We start from the raw sequence: 13,429 nt of genomic DNA on the forward strand, positions 1-13,429 counted from the left end.
TGGTGCCGTAAAGCGTGCCGCGGTGTCGCAAAGTTCGCGCTCTCCGCTTAGCGGCTTCTTCTGTAGGTGATGTGTGAGCACTCGGAGAAACCATGGCTGGAATAATTAGGAAAAGCTCTCTTCTGATCCGTTACTATACACGACCTTATATTTGTTACAGCCGCTCTGAAGTTATTCGCAGGCTAAAATACCTTCATCCCAGGTAGTTGTTCCTGATGTTGTTATTCATTACAAATAATATTACCACAAAATCACGTGACACGTGTGTGTAGAAAGGAGTATTTTTCGGGTGAAAGATGCTGGTAAAAAAAAGCTGGTAGCGTAGTAGTTAGAGCTGATACCTTTGGACCCAGGTCACAGGCTCAATTCCCACCTCCGTGTAGGACCCTCCATTAAAATAACCCATTTGTGTAAATGGGTAAATAACTGTAGCTAGATTACCATTGTAAGTTGCTTTGGAGAATGATAAGTGTCAGCAAAATGAATAAATGTAAAATATTTCCATTGGACAGGGGGTGCAGTGGTGCAGTGGGTTTGACCGGATCCTTCTTTCTAGTAGGTCTGGGGTTCGAGTCCCCCTTGGAGTGCCTTGCGATGGACTAGCATCCTGTCCTGGGTGTGTCCCCTCCCACCTTATGCCCTTTGTTGCTGGGTTAGGCTCTGGCTCACCATGATCCCATGCAGGATGAGCGGCTTCAGCCAGCGTGTGTATTTCCATTGGTTTAAAACCATTGAGCTGAGCTTCAGAACATGACATCAGTGTGATGAGTTCCTTGTGCATGCTGGGAAATGTACATCACTTAAGACAAGAAATGTATCACCTTAAATCACTTTTGACTGCAAGGGGGGGGAAATAAATGTAGATATGTCATATTTCTCAGCTGCTGTGTGTTTGATAAATTCACATTTCAATTCACTGTTGTATGATGGGGAAAGTATGTGGGACCACAGCATTTTTATTTTCAAAAACACTCCCAAGTTTTATTAGTGGAACAAGGTGACAAAGACAAGGTGAATGTATCTATTCAACAGGAGACCTTGAAATTCTTTGTGTTTGGGTGGTAGTGGAACCCTCACCCATCACAGAGTAGAAGCAGCAAAAGTGTTAAGATTGCTTCTTTGGCACAAGGCCTCTGACTGCAGTGGAGGCCACACACACACACACACAGTCACCCAAGTCTATGATACTGCAGCAGCCCAAATTTCCAGAAGACAAAAGACTTGCAGTTGGCCACACAAACATCCTCCAGAGCTCAGTGGGACATTAGTCGTCGTGCATTCAACACGAGAGGGTTTTACTGTTTTTATTGACCAGTCTTTTACAGCTTTATTTTTGTCTGTTCCAATACAAAGAAAAGCCATCTATTCTTATCCACATCCTTTGAATTCATGCTCGCCCTTACATCATTAAAAAAAATCCTACAACCCCAGATGCAACCACTACTGGGTTTGCATCAACATCAGTCTAACTGCAATTTCTTAGCTATAATGCCAAAACATGACAAAAAAAAATGGACATGCATCAATTGTTACTTTTTGGGTAAATTCATTTTATGTCCACATACATTTTTCAGGCAACTGCTTTAAGTTTTAGCTTTTACAGACAACAGGTACAATGTCCATTTCATGTCACACTTTGTGCCGATTTGAGCATGGGAGGAGGTAATGCATGTTGTCACAGTTTTCAACACTGCTGAACATGACTTGCATATCTGACCAGAGCTTTTGTCTTTTTCAAACACAAGCACCAACACCTGGAGTACAGACCACACAGTCCACTACATGTTCATCTCTCCATTTGCCAGTGTTCAACAGGGGTTCATTCTTAATCCATGTTATGTCTTATCCGTGTAAATGGAGCAAAAGAACCAACGCAATTTTGATGGCCATGACGTAGAAATTTAGACTGAAGCACATGAATGAATTCAGTTGATGTGTTTTTGCAATACAGGCAGTCGGTGGCATTTTGTGCTACTTTGCAGGATGAATCAAGGTCTGCAGAGAGGAGATTCCTAAGGAGGAATATGCCCTTTAATTCCACACAGCAATGTTTTAAGGTGAGGGGACTGAAAAGATTGTTTAACTTCCCAAAATTACCAGATTACAAGATTTTTAGAACACAAAGAAAGTAATGCAGTTTGAATTAATTTTCAGTATGAAACCTCTGCATATGCAAATCACAGCTTTATTATGGCTTTGGGAAACTTGAACTGATCTTGCACTGGAATTATGTGCTGCGATTCATTAAGGAAATAGGTAATACCACTGTGTACAAAAAGGGTTAATAACCTTAAAAGGCAATAGGCTGCTGAAAATAAAGCGCAGTTTAAACTGCTACATATACAGCTGCACACACTAGAATAAAGCACAATGCTAGAAAGTCAGTGCATTTTTCTTTTCTGCTGTATCTTAATTTGCAAAACTTAAGTCATGTCAGATGCTTGCTGAGATTCTAAAGAGATTTAAAGCAATTGGTTTGTGATGAAGCAACTCAAACTAATGGCCAAGCCCCTTTATTTAAAGCTAGGTTTTAAATTAAAAAGAAAAAAAAAAAAAAAAAAAAAAAAAATTACCCCACTTTTCCCCTCTCACATGAAGACAATATTAAAAGCAAAAGATATAAATAGTTTCATAGTAAGTTTCATTTCTGTCCTAACAGAATTGCTGGACAGCAGTAACTTTACAGAAGTAGAATCATTAACATTTATTCATAGAGAAATCCAACATATGCTGTACAGAATATAAAAGGAAAAACATAAATAAAAACATTTAAGATCCATATCCATAAAGCTGACCAAAAATTTCCCACTGTAACCTACATTTCTGTTCCCCAATTTCAGGAATCAATACAGCAAAGCACTGAAACAATTATACCTCTTTAGCGGGGGGGGGGGAAATCATCACCCATACTGAAACAACCCATTGCTGTAGAAATATGTGGGTTGTTGGACAGCACAGCTGCAAGCACTTTAACATTTAGTATAGTAAAACAGAACATAGACCACTAGAAAGGTTCTCCGGTCAGATACTAGACAACATTAGCTCAGATCTATGACTATCTAAGCACTGCTTTAACACACAGCCTGATGTACCTTAAAGACACCAACAGGCTATCATACGGATGCAACATTTCACCTTCACCCTGTTCAGTTCCAACATTTAAAGATTCTTTATGCAGTATTTCCATTTACTTGCTTGTTTAAATGACGAATCACTTGTGTGACTAATGTTGATTTTATATTACTATCAATTAAAGATACCCTATGAAAATACTTGTTCTCACTTCCATAGCGTTATAAGGACGAGCACTGAACAAGCATTGACTCAGTCATATCTTGAGAAAAGGCAGTATAAGGTAGTAGACCTAGCTCTTTAAATCCTCATAGATGGTTCCAGTAGCTGCCCATTTAGAAAGACCCCTGATTGGATAGGAGCTTTCAACAAATCAGATGAAATAACCAGCTAGAGTGCTACACAGTCAGGTGACAAAGTTGGAAGACTGATGAGGTTCAGACATAAATCAGTTCTAGGGAGCTGTGTGTGTGTGTGTGTGTGCGCGCGCCAGAATCAGAAGTAACACACTTGGCAATGGATGAAGAACGTCACGTCACGTCGGCTGTCTTCTACAGATCATGAATGTGAACTATGGGCTTAGACAATTCTCTGCACATCTAATTCTCAAAACCCAATGTCAACGTAATTACGTGACCATGGAACTCCTCCTTGTTTTATTTAATCATTCAACATCTTTTACAAAATAAAACATTAGCAATTAACCAAAGAGGCCACCTTGGCAGCGGGGCCTGACTCAGGCAGGGGGACAGGGGTAGAAAGAGGGGCAGAAAGGAATAGTTACAGTGTTGGGGGCTTCAGGCCATACTTCTTGGCCACCTCAGTTTGGGCATAGGCTGCATCACACAGTGAATAGAGGTGGGCCATCTCCATTTCAGACTTTGCCAGGTTGATGGCCTTGTTGAACATGTCAATAGCCTTGTCCAGGTTGCCCCTGGAAAGACAAAAAGAAGGTGAGGAACTGTGTAGTCAGCAAGGAAGGGCCTTATCAAAAACTGTCAAAGTTGATGCTCAACTTAAGGGCTTACCTCTGCACCTCAATGGTTCCCATGGTTTCATAAGCAAAGTCACACTTGTTGTCAATCTCAATGGCCTTGCTGATGAGCTCTAGGCCCAGATCCAAGTCCTGTTTCCACTGAAGCTGCAGGAGTCTGGGGACACGCACAGACACAATAGGGGTTACAAGCTAAAGCAGACCACAGGGCAAAGTCTAGCTCAGTCACTGGTTCTAGATTCTTTCATGAAAGCATAATTGAAAGTATCAACCATAATGGCTGGCAGAGACCAACCCTTTGTGAACATATGTGGTGGCATTGTCTGGCTCCAGTTCAATGCATTTGTCATACATCTCATCAGCTTTCCCAAACTGCTGCTGGTCTGTTAAAGCCTGGCATGTAGAAGACGGGGAGGATTAGGGGGGTGAGAGAATCAGCACATATTCAGATAAATGCTTCATGTGAATTTGTGTACACAGATGAGGAAAATCTGACAGGGTGCCCTCATAAACAGTCCAGCACATACCTGTGCATACAAGGCATAGCCTTCGGCACATTTTGGGAACCGCCGGATTACATCCTCAAAACCATCCATGGCTGTCTGCACCTGGCTGGAATTGCTCCCTGTGTAGGCCTGTCTGTACTGCAGCAAGACCAGAGAAAAGCAGTCAGTTGAGCCCATCAAAAGTATCCAGGAGCACTTTCCCCATGAGGCAAAGTCCACTCACCAGGGCGAAGCATTTCTGGGCTTGGGCCAGGGCAGAGTCAGGTCTCAGGCTGATGCACTTGTCAAAGTCACTTACAGCCTCTTCCACCTGGTCCAAAAGGATCTTCAGCTGAAAGGACACACATTAATACTGACATTAATAATGTCTGCAAATTACAATTGGTAAGGGAAAAAAAAAAAAAGTTATTAGAATCTAAAAATGGAAAGAGTAATTCATCAAAATCAATACTTTTCTGTGTCATTGTAAGTTACAGTGTTCAAAAGCAAGGAAGAAAGAAAGAAACAAACTTGTCCCCGATGATGGTAGACATCAGCATTGTTGGGGTCTATCTCGGCAGCCAGGTTGAAATCCTGCGTGGACAGGTTGGGCTGCTGTTGCTGCATATACATGCTACCCCGCTTGATGAGGGCATTGGCCCGCAGCTGAAGGAGGGAACAGTAAGACCAAGGGATCAAGGGAGGTGTGCAGAGGGACAGGATAAATAAAAAAAGTCATAAATACAATACTGTCTAGTTGCCGCTTGATGGCATCACTACATAAACAGTACTGTACAAGTATGCTGAAAAGAAATAGATGGACAGGACAAGAATGTCTGCACTAATTTAAAGCCAGTTACAAAGAGCCAGTGAGCAGGTTTCTTTGAGTTATCCAATAATAAGACATTTCGCTGGAATATGGAACGATGTAATGTTCTACATCTGCATCTCCTACACCACTATCAGCCTACAGAAACAAGAGCACACTAACAGATGTGCCGTCTCGTGTTACCTTAACATTGGCATTTTCCATATTGATGACCTGGTCCAGGTCAGGTTGGGCAGCGGCAGCATTGCCGATCAGCAGGTAGAAGGTTGCGCGCAACAGGAGTGCCTCGGCCAGGTACTTCCCTCGCAACTCCACCTCCTTTGTGCACTCGCTTATGATCTTGTCATAGTTCTCTTCCTCCATGTACTGCTTGGCCTTCAGGTAGCCAGAACTGGGAGTACATGAACCAAAACAGTGACAACCAACCAGCTGAACAAATGAAACTCCAAATAACCACATTCTGGCAAAGACTTGTTACAAAAAATACCATTTTAAATCTGCCAAAAATATGAACTACATGATAGTAACACAACTTATGCACAAGAGACCAAAAAAAATCTGTCAACTGTATTTTGGTAAGTGTACATAACCGATATAAGAACGTATTTTTGGCAGCTTTTCACAATTGAGTAAAGCAACGTCTATTGTTAATTAAAACCATATTTATAACATGAGAAAAAGAAAAACACCCTCACTACTACAATTTAATTTCCCGACCTTTCTGTGACTTCAGCCGTTTCCCCCTCTTTGTCTTTGTCCTCGTCCTTCTTCTCACCCTTCTGTAGAGGTTGGGAAATAATATCTTCCGTGAAGGAGCTGAAGTAGGATTTTATGAACTGTGGAGAAGGCATCAGTGGTTCACGATTCTGCAGACAGAAAAAGAAAGGGGCTCAGTTTGGGAACCAGACTGCTCACAAGAAAAACAACACATGCTAATCTTAACTAACATTAGCCACTGCCAAACTATTCTAGCATAACATCTTTAAAAACAAATTGCATGAAATAGGATTACTTTAACATAATCAAATTTCAAAGCAACTCCTAGGCATTTAATTAATCAACAATAAGCCATTTGGGTACAAAATAACTTCAGCTGCGAGGGCAGCAGACGGAAGTAACGTAAAGGTCTTAATGCTCTGCTGCCTGGCACTTCTCTGACATTCTGACACAAAAATAATAGACTGTTGGCCGAAAAGAGAATCGCACCTTGTATTTTTCTTTTGCCTTCTCTTTTCCCAAGAGCTTCAGGACCTTGTCAGCCAAAAGCATACTCTGCTGGTTCTGGAATGACTCCAAAATGCACACAGCAGTCACATCTGAGAAAGAGGGAGTGTAACAACTTAATCGAAGAAGTCAACGCAGTATGCAGACAACAAGCAGCAGCAGTTTGTAAAACCTTTGGTAAAATAAACAACAAAATTATGAGTAATATGGTATTTTGCATGTACTATTGGCCCTTTGGATTAAACTTTCTCTTACCTTCTAAGCATTCTTTTTTGTTGTCCAGCCTCTCCTGGGCCTTGGCCCGCCGAAACAGGGCTTTGACATACCGTGGGTTCAGCTCCACTGCACGAGAGCAGTCATGTACCACCTCTGACCACTTCATCTGTGGGTTCCACAACAGTTATTGCATATGGCAATCCAAAAAACAGGACCAACACTCAACACAGCAAAAACTCTCCAGGTACCAACTCACGTCTACTTCAGTCCACATCTACAATAGACAACAGTTACCATCTCAGAGTCACTACACATCGTATCTTGTCCACACAGCAAAACACTGCAAGGTTAATGCATTCATCCCAGTCAATACATACCGCAGAGCCAGTGCTGACAATGGCCAGAGACAAATGCAACACCTTCATACATACAAAAATGAATATAAACAAACTGCTGCTCTACAAGTGCTACCAGTAGGAAGACAACCCAGCAGACAGTGCTAGAGATCCTTCAAATTGTACAACAAAGCATCATTCCAAAACAAGCAGCATGACAAAATGATAAATTCACAAGAACCATTCTTGCACCGTGCACAGAGCTTTCAGTGGGTACTCACCTGCTGCTCGTAAGCTGCAGCTCTGTTCTGGAAAAAGGTGGACAGGTCTCCCTTCTGCTCTTTGGGGCACAGGCTAATAGCCTCAGTATAGCATTGGATGGCTTGCTCGTATTTGCCAGCCTTGAAGTACTTGTTGCCCCTGTTCTTTGCTGCCTGGGCCCGATCCAGAGGACTCTGTTTAATTTTATAATAAAAAAAAAAAAAAAACAAAGATATTTTGCCTACGAGTACAATGACTTCTCATAGTGAACAGGCAGTTCACTGCAGGACACAAAACCAACAAGAGGCCCAACTGGTATCTGGGACAGAATAACATCATCAATTATGCGAGAGCTTGAATAAAACCCAAAACAAAAACAGGAAGAAGCTCTGTGAGGCAATAGCAAATTTTAACTTTTGATTACACTTTACTTTCATATCAAGCACAACACTGAGACAACAAATATATAAAAAAAAGTTAGTTCTTGCATTATAAGTTGGAATGTACTCATTTTGAATGCTGTTTTTCTAGCAATGCTAGAAAGTGTCAGACTGGAGCATCACCAAGGGCTACAATAACTGGAATGCTAATGAGCTGGAACTGACCCAAAATTGTTTGACGTTGAAAAAACTATTACAATCACTCTACAGGGCTTCCTGGTGTACTCTTAGTGACTTTATCTTTATAGAAGGGGGTGGCACGGTGGCATAGCGGCATAACGAGTAGCGTTGCTGTCTCACGCCGCCTGGATGGTGCGAGAGAACGTGGGTTCGATCCCCACTCAGTCTGTGTGGAGTTCACATGTTTTCCCCGTGTCTGTGTGGGTTTCCTCCAGGTGCTCTGGTTTCCTCCCACAGTCCAAAGACATGCTGTTCAGGTTCCCCCATAGTGTGTGAGTGACAGAGAGTGTGTGTTCCACTGATGTATGGATGAGTGACCCAGTGTAAGTAGTGTATCCAGCAGTGTAAGTCACCTTGGTCAATAAGGTGTGTGGGCTGATAACACTACATAGAGTTCATTGGAAATCGCTTTGGAGAAAAGCATCTGCTAAGTGAATAAATGTAGAAGCAGTACATTGGGTATTCATACTATGAATGCACGTGTTACAAACTGTTGAAGATTTTTAAAAAAAAAAAAAAAAAAAAACTCACATGCCTATTTTCAAAAATTTGTTGCAGAGCGAGCATCATGTTCATTTCCACTTACAGCTGTTAGTTGACAGCAAAACAGACATTTTTATCTTCCGTCATTTTAAATTAGTTCCTATTTTTATGTAGGATGTGCTAATAAAAATGTTAAATAAGTCTTGCAGTGTATTTATTATAGCTATACCCAGAACCTTTACAGAACCTATCCAGGAAAACTGAGGTACATCTCTATGAGTACACTTTACTGATTTCATAGATAATAAAGCAGACTTAAAACAGCTAGATGCTGACAAAATGTTGCACATTGTTCCAAGTTAACAAAAAATAAAAGTCGTACAGCAGACTGGGTGCTCCCTATGCCATGTTTCCAGGATAGGCTCTGCAAGACAGTAACCTTGTGGAGGATGAGTAGTTGATAAAAGTCAAATAAAGTGTTGCACCAAATTTTTTAAGTCACTACAGTTTTATCAGAGATTTTTCCAGAACTTAGCAGGAAGGACATCTGTATTAAGTTTTATTTACTGTGACACAGTGACTGGATTCACAAAAAAAAAAAGCTACAAAAAGATTTCCGGTCTTAGTGTGCATAAGTTGCGGACCCAGTGTATAATCGGACTTACAGGTCATCCTTATCCAATAAGGGACTGAAAGACAGATGCACCACAGTCATATCATGCTGATTTCCATATTCCACTTAAAGAGAGATAGCAGCTGTAACACAGTTGTAATGTTCACATTAAGAAGTCCTACCAAAGAAGCCAGAAGGAAATCCTCTGAACAAATTTAACCTGGCAATTGCAGACTATGGTTCATACCACCTTTTGTAGTTAATCATTGACATCTCAGTAAGCGACTGTTTCACAGGACAACCCGCAAATTCTAAATACGGACCGAAAACTACCAGACAACAGTACAGATTACTACTACAGCAGTGTTGTTTAAAGAGTTGCCAGCCACAGAGCTACCCTCATACCACTCACCCCCAGCGCATCCCCTGTTTTGCCCTCTCCCAAAAGGCAGTGGCAATCGGATACTGGGGAGTACACAGCAGTGTGACAGCAAGTACTCTTGTGTTTGTGTGTGGGACCTAAAGGGCTCACAGTTCACCTTAACTGTCTCCTCCAGATTCATCCCATCACACATCACAAAGTCAGCTAATTAACAGGCACACCTTGCAAGGCCAAGGTCCAAGAGCTGCCTGTCTGGTGCAGTCATCACAACCTGGAGCTGAACACGCTCAAAACACTGGAGATGATCGTAGACTTCAGGAGAAACACCTCAGCATTATCCCCACTCACCATCATGAGCAGCACTGTGGCAACAGTGGAGTCATTCAGGTTCCTGGGCACCATCATCTCACAGGACCTGAAGTGGGAGCCCCACATGGACTCCATTGTGAAGAAGGCCCAGCAGAGGTTGTACTTCCTTCGTCAGCTGAGGAAGTTCAACCTGCCACAGGAGCTACTGATGCAGTTCTACTCCGCAGTCATCGAGTCCGTCCTCTGCACTTCTATAACTGTCTGGTTCGGCTCAGCTACGAAATCAGACATCAGAAGATTACAGCAGATAGTTCAGACTGCTGGAAGGATCATCGGCACGCCCCCCCCCCCCCCCCCCCCAGCTCTCCAAAAACTGCACTCGTCCAGAGTCAGTAAAAGGGCTGGCCAAATCATTCTAGACCCCTCACATCCAGGCCACTTCCTCTTTGAACCTTTGCCATCTGGCCAGCGCTACAGAGCACTGAGCACCAGGACAGCCAGGCACAAGAAAAGTTTCTTTCCTCAGGACATCTACCTCAGTCCAGCTAAATCCCCCCTAGAGAGTAAACCAGTGCAATACATAATGCTATTTATAATTATATCCATTTATCACATCATATGTCTTACTCACATTCCCTTGCATTTGTATTGAACATACCTGTACATACACATGTCTAGTGACTATTTTTTGCATATTGTGTACTTTATATTTTTTATCCCTTATTCACATTCTATCTTCTCATCTGTGTCTTGTCACTGTCATTCTGTCTGTGCTGTGGAAGTTTGTCACCAAGACAAATTCCTTGTATGTGTGAACATATTTGGCAATAAAGCTCGTTCTGATTCTGATCTTCCCTTCCGGGACATCAAACGGACCCTGCAAGAATGCTGTGAGGTAGCACCACGGTAGCTGTGAAGGACTAGCCACGCAGCGCAGCCATACCCTGATTATGATGTCTGAGATTAAGCTTCTCTCGGCGCACCACTAAAACGACACCATCTTCCTAATGGGCTCTTAACTCCCCAGACGAATCCTGCTTAGAGAGCCAGACTGTGCAATTCCAATTATTCCAACTGAATTAAACCAAAGCAGCATGTAGACTTGAGCAACCACCACTCAAAAAACTTGGTGTTCAAAGGGAAGGAAACTAATGAAATTCGGAGAAATGCGTATTTCCACAGGAAATGAAAAATCCCGGATTTTGGAGAAACGTCTTTTAGAAAAAAGGACTCAAATAGCCTGCGGGACGGGCTTCTGTTCAGCGCTGTGGAGTCGGAAGCAATTATTGGGTTACTGGAGTCTGAGGTTTTGCGTACCGACTCCACAGCCCTGCTTCTGTTAACAGTTATCGGAGTAAGAGGAACTCAAACAGATCCTAGTTAGTTTCTGCAGGTGAATTTTGCAAAAGATGTCGTGCAAATCTCTGTGCTGTACTTGCCTCTTTCTGGGCAGCGGGCAATTGGTTCGAATCTGTCCCTGCCGTAGTACGCCTGATCAGTATACTTATGATGTGCAACAGCATAGCAGCTGGTAGTGTAGTGGCTAGAGTCGCTGCCTTTGTACCCAGTGGTCAAAGGTTCGAATCCCACCTCCGGCTAATACCCTTCAGCAGAGTACATACCCAAAAATTTCTGCAGTAATATTATCCAGATGTATAAATAGAAAAAAAAAATGATAGATTAACATTGTAAATCACTTTGGAGAAAAACATCAAGTAAATTAATAATGTAAATATAAATGGTTAATCATTATAAATTGTAAAGTCGAGTAACACGGAACCGCCTCGACATGCGAGTTTCTTTTTTTCACAGAATTAAGTCACTGAGGTGTACAATAACTTGTTCAACACAGCTCACGAACCAGGGACACGTGTCATTCTGTCACTCTCTGTGCCATAGAACCGAGCCCCAGATAGCTTCCCTGGGCTCGTGCTGTCCCAGCAGCACGTCGCAGTGCGGCCCCGCGCGACGGGCTCGAGGGCGGCTGTGTGTGTATGTGTTCTCGCGCTCGCCAACGTCACGGTTTCCTTCCCTTCCGTTCCGTTCCTTGCAAGTTAAAATATTTTTGTCCCGATCGAGAAATCTCGGACCAGAACCCGTTTCACACAATTACATTGGGTTGGTGGATTTAAGTTAACATGACATGTTTTTCCGTCACAGCACACAGCAGCAGCAGGTCAGGCAGTTTTGGCGGGTGTGGCGTGTAAGTCGTTAGGTTCTAAAAGAACTCCGCTGTCATTATCAAGTCTTTTTTGACTGACTGAAGTAAAAACAGCGCCATTCCACGCGCTGTCAGACGTGAGGTCGAGGAGGCGTTTCAACACCCCGTCTCTCTTCCCGTCTAACCGAGGCCATGCATGCCAACTGAACAGCACTAACCCAAACTAGTCCTGTCGCCTACAACAAGTTAAAGCAGGAAAGGAATCGGTTGTGATAAAAACGTAGTGGCGAGTACGACGGCAACCCCCTGTACATCATCAGCGGGCCGGTTGCTCTCACCGCAGCACGAGCGCGGCGCCCTCGGCTGCGCGCGCTCTCCAGCGCGGGCTCACTCGTGGCCGCGTGCCCTTGACCGACACGTTGTTCGCCGCGCAGCGGAGACCAGCGCGGAGCGCCTGGCTGCAGCAATGTGACCGCGTGCGTGGGGGGGGGGGAAGAGAACCGGTGTGCACGTGTCGCGCTCGCTCACCAGTTCCTCCTGGCCTCCTCCGCCACCCCGACTCGCCGCGCCGTCCTGGTTCTGGCCGCGCACGGGGCTTGAGCCGCCCTCCGGAGTTTTTCTCTCCTCGTTGCGCTTCTTCTCCTTCGCCCGGCTGCGGTTCCACAGATACACGGCTCCGACCCCCAGCACGATGGGTGTGCCCACTAAGAGCGCCAACTGCCAACGGGGAAGCCCACCGCCGGTCTGCGGCTCCACAGGCTTCGAGGCCGCCATCGTACGCACACCGAGCTACTAGCAATGGGGGAGTCCTGCGCTCCGACACCACCGCCAGAGGATCGGCGAGGTCAAAGAGAAACTGCAGGATAATGGGATACTGGCGGGCAACACGGCCGCCGAAAGTACTTCCGGGGCAACACTGAGGGAATTTCCGGTGGGCGTGTCAACCCGTTAAACGCGTTGTCTTGGAAGGAATTTAACTTATTTGCATGCGCTGGCATATTGTTTAGCGTGTACTTTCCAGTTATTAGCTTACATTTATGCAGTACCATTACAGTACTTACCTGGCTATCAACATGTCATAAATAGAAACACGATAAACCGAAGACATAATACATATGAAGAGTCATGTGTCGCCATCTAGCGAACACATAACGCATTTATCACCGTTATACTCTGAAAAATGTTTAGAAATCCAACCAATTTCAAGAACCACTTTGAGCTGTTGAGAGTTTGTCTGTTTGTGGATGATCTTTCTCATGTCTTTTTTTTTTTAAAAAAAAGTACTTATAGCAGTGTTTGTAACAGACTTGTCTATAACAACAGCTCAAACTTAGTCTTCTGAGCTTTTCTTCCAAACTGTTTGACATTACACACTTTATCCCTGTTTAGGTGATAGTGGCTGAATGAAATCTCGCCAAGAATGCAGTGCCTAGATTCATCTGAAG

General features: G+C 43.6%; 1 protein-coding gene across 1 annotated transcript; it reads right to left on the bottom strand.

Annotated features, from left to right (window-relative positions):
• Positions 1-2,577: 2,577 nt before the first annotated feature.
• tomm70a (translocase of outer mitochondrial membrane 70 homolog A (S. cerevisiae)) lies at positions 2,578-12,870 on the bottom strand. The gene is made up of 12 exons (XM_018749876.2): positions 12,513-12,870; positions 7,437-7,610; positions 6,860-6,986; positions 6,587-6,696; positions 6,098-6,246; positions 5,564-5,771; positions 5,083-5,217; positions 4,796-4,903; positions 4,594-4,710; positions 4,362-4,459; positions 4,101-4,223; positions 2,578-4,006 (listed from the first exon to the last, which is right to left on the bottom strand). The coding sequence occupies exons 1-12, from the start codon at positions 12,756-12,758 to the stop codon at positions 3,853-3,855; spliced, it is 1,749 nt and encodes a 582-aa protein (XP_018605392.1). The 5' UTR covers positions 12,759-12,870; the 3' UTR covers positions 2,578-3,852.
• Between the last annotated feature and the right edge of the window lie 559 nt (positions 12,871-13,429).

The sequence above is a fragment of the Scleropages formosus genome, chromosome 1, assembly GCF_900964775.1.
Source record: "Scleropages formosus chromosome 1, fSclFor1.1, whole genome shotgun sequence".
NCBI lineage: Eukaryota > Metazoa > Chordata > Actinopteri > Osteoglossiformes > Osteoglossidae > Scleropages > Scleropages formosus.

Excerpts from the sequence above, each read along its gene's own strand:
- tomm70a (XM_018749876.2), bottom strand. The coding sequence starts at position 12,758 with ATGGCGGCCTCGAAGCCTGTGGAGCCGCAGACCGGCGGTGGGCTTCCC. Across the intron at positions 6,247-6,586 it reads AGGCAAAAGAAAAATACAAG|AATCGTGAACCACTGATGCC; the intron begins GTGCGATTCTCT and ends TTCTGTCTGCAG. Across the intron at positions 4,904-5,082 it reads TCTACCATCATCGGGGACAA|CTGAAGATCCTTTTGGACCA; the intron begins GTTTGTTTCTTT and ends GTGTCCTTTCAG.